Genomic DNA, 7,644 nt, shown 5'->3' with positions numbered 1-7,644 from the left:
GGAATGGGTGGATTGATCCCCCAGGTATCCTTAGTCCCAATACAAAGCCTTGTTTTGAGTATCAATACCAGTGTCGGAAGGATCAATGCCTAAAGAAGATGGCTCTATCATGTTAGATCACATCCTGGGCACATGAATACCCCAGAGAGCAAACTGAAACTTCTGGCCCAATATACGGCGGGGTCCTCGGCCTGAGTCTGGCCCATATACTTCCACATCTGGGCAGATTCTGGCTGTTATCCGACAGACGCAAGGTTTTCTGTGTGTGCACCAGAATTGGTTCAGATGTGGAAGCAACATCCGACAGTCATGCTGTATATGAGCCAGATTCTGGCCGTGGAACGGGGTGTATCGTGGGCCAGAAGAAAACAAGCATGTGGTCCAATTATATGGGCCGGATTTATTTTGCTACCTGGGACTAATATTTCTGCATGTTTTCATGTGTGCACTGATCATTTCTGTAGCCCAGAGAATTCACATAACGAACATTTGTTAACAGTAGCATGTGAATAATACATTTACCTCAATCTTGATCTGTTTGTCTTGATTGTCTCATGATATATTAGTGATCCTGGCCCTGGTTGGTACGGGATTGAAACCAAATCCTGTGGTGTCACCCACCCCAATTGTTTATTTTTGTTGGGATCTCGCCTAAAGGAGCTATATAGGGACAACTGGTAAGAAAATGGATTCCTCACAGGAGTAGTGTCTGCCTCCAGTTCACCAACATGTTTATGATAAGAAACTGCTCTCAGAGTGCATGCTCTCTGCTCTCTATCCACCTGTTTAATCAGACTGCCTTGACTTTTTTTTGCTTGATTACACCGTTACTGTCTATCATTTGCCCACACAGACATCAACTTTTTTTCCTGTTTCAGTTGAGAGGAATATGATTGGCTGTGAGATCCGAACTCCGCCTGTGATTGGCTGTTCCTTGTTTCCGGGGCTCCGCAGTGCACTCACTGACGTTTCTCGGTCTGCCCCGAGACAGACTGGAGAGAATGGCTGCCAGTGGAGGTTAGCGAAATCATTTTGTGTACTAATCAGACTTAAATAACGCCTTTTAAAGTTGTCATTTGTGTGTTGATGTGTTCTTGGAGTAAAGTCCGATAGAGTAATGGAAAGAGTCGTGACACGATACATTCTTGTTAAAAGAGGTCAGCCTATAAGCGACTCCTAAAAAGTGTTGGTTGTCGTTAGCCTGTCGGCAGCTAGCGTTAGCTGTCTGGCTAACTTTCGGCCGGTTAGCTCGCTACCCACAGCTGATTGTGTAAACACTTGTTTGTGACAAGAGACTAAGGTTAGACAAGTTGTACTTACAGTTACTGTTATCAGTACTAATGCCCTAGACATGGTGCTAAATAGTGTTATAATTTTCTCAGATTTGAACGTTAGGACTGAAAACATTTGAGGTTTTTTTTTATCGCCCTTTATATCTCGCTATGTTGTGTCAAAGAAAGCTTGCTAACATTAGCTTGGTACCTAGCTATCAGCTAAAAGTTAAGCTTGCATGTCAACTAGCTAACGTAACCGTGAGCTTTGCAGTTTCTCGTGATAAACAAACGTCCCGATGAACAAATGTAAAGCCGGACTATTTAATAATTTGTATTGTTAAAGTTGGCTTTCCGTCTGCTTAGCTACCCTCACAGTTGCTGTAGACGCCGGGCAGTTATGTGAGATGTTAGCAAGCTAGCTACCACCTGGCGAGACAGTAGTTCTCTATTCACTCGTCGCGACTCTTTGTCCTGTCAAGGAGTTAGCTTGGCACAACACGAGGTGTTTGTTGGAAAAGTTTTTGTCTCCTATCTGCTGAGAATATATGGCTGCAGTGAAACATTACGGGAAGCATAAAGTTGGGGTGCCACTTGTATAACTTGCCATAACACGTGTGGTAAGAAACATGTTTACTTTGCAGACCCCTAGTGTAGGGGAACACAGAGCCCACGGGTTTATAGGCCCATGTGTTATCCGTATGTCTTGAGTCGGTCTGTGAGAACATGAACAACTTTGGCTCAACGTTAGAAATGAGCAGATGTAGATAAAATGAGAAAAGGGGGTGAGAAGTTTTTCTAGTGGCCATAATCATTATTATAACAGGCCAAGTAAACTCGTGGCTCATACATACAGTAAATGATAATACCTGAATGGGCTTTGATTTTTGTGGTTTTGTGGTATCTTTTTTGAGACTAGAGTATATACTGTACCCTTGTCATTTGTACACACACTGTTTGAGTAACCTTTGCAGTTTTCATCAACAGGTAACCATTTTGATAAACATTTGGTTTATATTGATTTACAATCACTATTTGTTTGCATCCAATATAGTTGTCTTTGTGACATCTCTCAGCTGTCTCACCTGTGTTCTCCTAAAATCTATGACAATGTGTAGGTGCTGTCATCATTTTTTTTTTTTCCTTTTAAGTCTTTAAATGTTTTGTGTAATGTTTTAATGTAATGGTGATATGCTGACCCTGTGTGTTTTCTCTCTCTTTATGCTGTGTTGTTCAGAGGTAGGGAAGCTGTCACAAGTACAAAATGGGACACCTCCAACCACCAACTACAATGGGGTAGATGCTGTTCATGCCTGTAACATCCTTCAGCAGCTCAAAGCCTTGTATGATGAAGCACAGCTGACAGACATTGTTGTAGAAGTGGACCATGGCAAGACTTTCTCGTGTCACCGAAATGTCCTTGCAGCAATCAGCCCATATTTTAGGTATGAACTGTAGGATATGTACAAATGTTTGTATTTTTTCAAGTCAATAGCAGGAAATATTAAATCTTACTTGATTTTGCTGTCAACTTGGTTACATGATTAGATGTTATGATATTCAGATCATTCATTTCCTTGCCGAATTTTAGCAAGAGCATTGATTAATATAGTTAGGTATGTCTTTTCTCTCCACTGTCACTGCTAGGTCCATGTTCACCAGTGGCCTTACAGAGAGCAGCCAGCGAGAGGTCAGAATTGTTGGGGTGGAATCTGAATCGATGCACCTTGTCCTAGACTATGCCTACACATCCAGGGTCACACTCTCTGAGTCCAATGTCCAGGCCCTGTTCACTGCAGCCAGCATTTTCCAGATCCCTGCCCTGCAGGACCAGTGTGCCCAGTTCATGATCAGCCGGCTTGACCCACAGAACTGTATTGGGGTCTACATGTTTGCTGATGCCTATGGGCACCAGGAGCTTAGGGAACGCTCACAGGACTACATCCGCAAGAAGGTCAGTTTAACATGAGCATAGGATTAGTTATTTGCATTCTGATTTAATGATTATGCCGATTATGCTGCAAGTTTATTCTACTTTTTTATCCATTTTTTTCAGAGACATTTTAATATTATTGGCTTATAACAGTGCTTTGTTTGTGACCTGTGTGTTTGGCTGCTAAAAACTGAAGCGTTTTATGTTTTTGTGGCAGTTCTTATGTGTCTCATGGGAGCAAGAGTTCCTCCAGATGACTAAGGAGCAGCTGGTCAGTATTTTAAACAATGATGATCTCAATGTGGAGAAGGAAGAGCATGTCTACGAGAGCATTGTCCGCTGGCTGGAGCATGATCTGCCTGGCCGTGAGGCCCACCTAGCTGAAGTTTTTTCCCAGTGCATCCGTCTGCCCTTGCTGGATGAGGCCTTCCTCAGTCGGATACCTGCCCCCTTTGCTTGTGCCCTGTCCCTGTCTCAAGACCCTGCTGAGGCCAAAGCACGCCTCACTGGCACCAATGGTTGCCCACAGCGCCTGGGTATGACTGCTTCTGAGATGGTCATCTGCTTTGACGCAGCTCACAAACACTCAGGGAAGAAGCAGACGGTGCCTTGCCTGGACACAGCCACAGGAAGGGTGTTCAAGCTTTGCAAACCACCCAATGATCTCAGAGAGGTCGGTATCTTGGTGTCTTCAGAGAACGACATCTACATTGCTGGCGGTTACCGACCGAGCAACAGTGAGGTGTCCATAGACCATCGAGCAGAGAGTGACTTCTGGCAGTATGAACATGCAGGCAACCGATGGCTCCCACGTGCACCTCTTCTGAGAGCGAGGATAGGCTGCAGGCTTGTGCACTGCTGTGGGAAGCTTTATGCGCTGGGAGGCCGAGTTTATGAAGGTGATGGGCGGAACGCATTAAAGTCAGTAGAGTGCTATGATGCCAGGGACAACTGTTGGACAGCAGTCAGTCCCATGCCAGTTGCCATGGAGTTTCATAGTGCTGTGGAGTACAGAGACCGAATCTATGTCCTCCAAGGTGAGTTTATGCTTCTTAGGTGAAACTGTGCAGTCTCTGCAATGGACTGAAGATATAGTAATTTAACATTTAATTTAACATTTATATGACAAATGTAAATAAGAAAGCACGTTAAAGCATTTGGCCACAGCTCTATGTTTCTTTTTGTTTTCCACAGGTGAATATTTCTTCTGCTTTGATCCCCGTAAGGACTATTGGAGTCATCTAGCCCCAATGAGTGTCCCTCGGAGTCAAGGTCTGGCTGCCTTGTATAAGAACTGCATCTACTACATTGCCGGCATCTGCAGGAACCACCAGCGCACCTTTACTGTGGAGGTCTATGACATTGAGAAAAACACCTGGAGCCGCAAGAGAGATCTCCCGTTTGACCAAGCCACAAGCCCGTATATCAAGGCCATGCTGCTACAAGGCAAGCTACACCTGTTTGTACGAGCCACACAGGTCATGGTGGAGGAGCATGTGTTTCGCACCAGCCGCAAGAACTCCCTTTACCAGTACGATGATGAGGCAGATGTATGGACCAAAGTCTATGAGACACCTGACCGCCTCTGGGATTTGGGTCGCCATTTTGAATGTGTGGTGGCCAAACTTTACCCACAATGTCTACAGAAAGTGCTTTGAGGTAGCTCATTTTGTGAACCCAATCTATGAGGCAGAGGGAGTAGTGTGGTCCTGCCTGCCTTGTGCCTGGTGTTACCTTGGGTTTGCACCATAAGGACCATTTTTGGTTAAGTCTTAAGTCGTTCAAACTTTGGTTTAACATGATCAAAATGGGGGTGCTTTTAAAGATTGCAGTATTTTTTTTTCCAGACAGCACCAACTACCCACACTGATGCTTGTTTAACAAAACCGTACAATGAATCATAAGTGCAATTATCCTATTTTTTGCTTGTTGTTGAGCCATGTTGTTCTATTTTTGTTTTAGATACATAAATGGGTAAGGATTTTTACAAATGATAAGCATGCGAATGAGGGTATTGGCAGGATAAAAGTGCCCTCTGGAGATATGGATGCTACATGTCAGCATAAAGTGAAAATATATATATATATATATATATATATATATATATATATAAATAACTATATAAACTATATATTCATACGGGTAATATGAGTACCTTAGCTCATTAGTAGGTTGTTGGCTCTGAGGTTTGTGTGTGTGTGAGTGATATTTTTTTTTTTTTTGTTGTTTTTTTTCCCCCTCCCCTATTCTGTGCTCAAGTCTCTCTTTAGCTTATTTTATAGATGAGTTTTAATTTGAAGTGTGCTTGTGATTTACATTACCGTAGTGTTTTTGAAGCTTGAAGCTCGAATAATACTCTTATGGCCCTTTCTTCCCTCGCGAACGTCAGTGTGTCAAACAATACACTATGTGTGGCTTCCGAGCTATTTTTAAGTTTAGTTTGAGATTCCAGTTGCATGGGGGCTCCTATCTCCCCCTCTTTGAGTTGGCATCCATTTTGTGTCACATGCGAAGACAACTTAAGTGAAATGCTAGAATACTCATTCTCCACATTGGAGAAATAAGGACGGAGTCAAATTTGTGGCAACACTAAGTGGAACGTTCAGACCAACTAACAGGCTTACCTCAGAAACTTCAGAGATATTTGATTAGGAGAAAAGGGACATTTCAGGCCATTGTGTTGATGAAGCAACTATGTGAAAGGCTCAGTTCAGCATTGAGCTCTGTTAAGGTTGTTTTTTTCGACATTGGATTATACATTGAAAAAGGTTGAAAGAGCCTTCTGCTTAAATGCCAAAATAGCATTTGAGGTCTTGTTATAGTTGATCTGGACATTGAAAAGAATTTTGTGGTAGCAATAACTCATGGGACTGTGATTAGGCTGTATTATGTCATATAACCTTAGTAAAAGTGCATTAATTCTTTTGTGTGTTTGTCTCTGCTAGTGAAAATCACATAGGTTCCATTAATGATTGTTTGGCTGTTGCATGGGTGCAGGCGTGAAGTGATGCGTCATTTAGTGCAGATCATTTGGGATGCCAATGTGCCTGTGGCAAAAAAAAAAAAAAAAGGGGGCATCAGAATCAAAAAAACTTTTCCTTCTGATGAAGAGCATCTGAAAAGTCTTACTCAGCGTTGCACTGAATCACTCTCCACTTCAGTGGTCCTTACCTGCAAACTTTACGAAGCACCCTCCTGAACAAGCAGACTATATACAGGTGAGGGTGGCCCGGGTTGTGTGCTATTTCATCTAACAGCCATGAATCCGTCTTTACATGCCATCACACAGAGGACACAAACTGTTGGTGCTGCTTTTTTCTTTTTTTTTTGACAATCTTGTATAGAAGAAGTTATACCACCACTGAGTGGCGTTCCCTGTCAAAGTGTGACATTTTCAGTGCCGTCAATTTCCTCATGCAGGTTCCTCTGTCATCTTTGCACTACACATTTCCCTTGTATTTCATCTTAACAGAGTGCCCCTCTATTACAAAAAGGTTTCCGTAACCATATAGCAATCATCTTAAGAGATTTACATGGAAATTAATACTAGAAGAGTCACATCCAGTAAGGACTTGAGGATATAATATAACTTCTCCAAGAGAAGATCCACTGTTGCTGACTTTGAGCGGACTCTTATTTGATCCAGCTGGAACATTGCCCTCTAAACAGCCCTCATCAAGGGGTCGAGAAGGTTTGAGCTTCATCCACATGTCTACAGACGGCCATTGGAGAACCGGGAACGGAGAACTCTCAGGATTTCTACTGATACACAGTACTGTATTTAAATGTTTTTGTTATGTGTAATATACTGTACTATAGGTTTGCTGTACTTGCACAGTTTTTTAAACTTCAATTTCTTTTATAACTTGAAAAGATAGATGTGATTTTCTTTTGTTGTCTCCAGTGGCTGTTTTCTTTTCTTTATGTAGTTACCTATTTAGTTATGGTAGAGTAATCCTGCTCTGTTGAGAGAAAAAAATGATTATCCACACGAGTGATATGTTTTGATTTTTCTTTTTCCCCCCTCTGTAGTACAGTAGTTTTTCTTTATAACATCTCACCAAAACTAAGCATTACAGATCAAGTAACTACATAGTTACATCATGTTTCAAACACCAGTCATGTAATACAACAAGCTATAAAACTGCTATCTGTGTTGAAGAATTAGTGGCCTTAGGCTGCCATACTTAGCTCACTCTGGTCATCTACATGCATTGCTTATGGGTGCTATTCCATTGTGTTCCTCATGCATTTCTTTACTCACTTTTACTTTGCTGGTTTGTCTGTTTTGGGTTTCGGGTTGTTGTGGTGGTTGAGCTCAACTGTGAAATTCACATTGCACATAATTTGAAAATAAAACTATTAAAAGTGTAATTTTTCTGTTCATTGATTTTTTTTTCTTCCAATTTTTTATATACCATATATATATATATATATAGT

At 41.9% G+C, this 7,644-nt stretch overlaps 1 protein-coding gene across 2 annotated transcripts; it reads left to right on the top strand.

The window, feature by feature from the left end:
- The first annotated feature begins 881 nt into the window (after positions 1-881).
- Positions 882-7,578, top strand: kbtbd8 (kelch repeat and BTB (POZ) domain containing 8). Of its 2 annotated transcripts, none has more exons than XM_071494600.1 (5): positions 882-1,017; positions 2,509-2,716; positions 2,919-3,225; positions 3,422-4,241; positions 4,399-7,578. In XM_071494600.1, the coding sequence occupies exons 1-5, from the start codon at positions 1,002-1,004 to the stop codon at positions 4,860-4,862; spliced, it is 1,815 nt and encodes a 604-aa protein (XP_071350701.1). In that variant the 5' UTR covers positions 882-1,001; the 3' UTR covers positions 4,863-7,578. The 2 variants fall into 2 exon arrangements, with proteins under 2 accessions (XP_071350701.1, XP_071350702.1); XM_071494601.1 differs by lacking the exon at positions 882-1,017 and adding an exon at positions 1,066-1,300.
- The last annotated feature ends 66 nt before the right edge of the window (positions 7,579-7,644 follow it).

This window comes from Trachinotus anak, unplaced genomic scaffold, assembly GCF_046630095.1.
Source record: "Trachinotus anak isolate AG129_WGS33_773 ecotype Australia unplaced genomic scaffold, CSIRO_AGI_Tana_v1 ptg000013l, whole genome shotgun sequence".
Lineage (NCBI taxonomy): Eukaryota > Metazoa > Chordata > Actinopteri > Carangiformes > Carangidae > Trachinotus > Trachinotus anak.
Note: the sequence above shows the minus strand (reverse complement) of the source record. Positions and strands in the feature narration are given on the sequence as shown.

What these genes read in the sequence shown, in the direction of transcription:
- kbtbd8 (XM_071494600.1), top strand. An exon ending in GCAATCAGCCCATATTTTAG is followed by an intron (nt 2,717 to 2,918) that starts GTATGAACTGTA and finishes TGTCACTGCTAG; the next exon opens with GTCCATGTTCACCAGTGGCC. An exon ending in CCGAATCTATGTCCTCCAAG is followed by an intron (nt 4,242 to 4,398) that starts GTGAGTTTATGC and finishes TGTTTTCCACAG; the next exon opens with GTGAATATTTCTTCTGCTTT.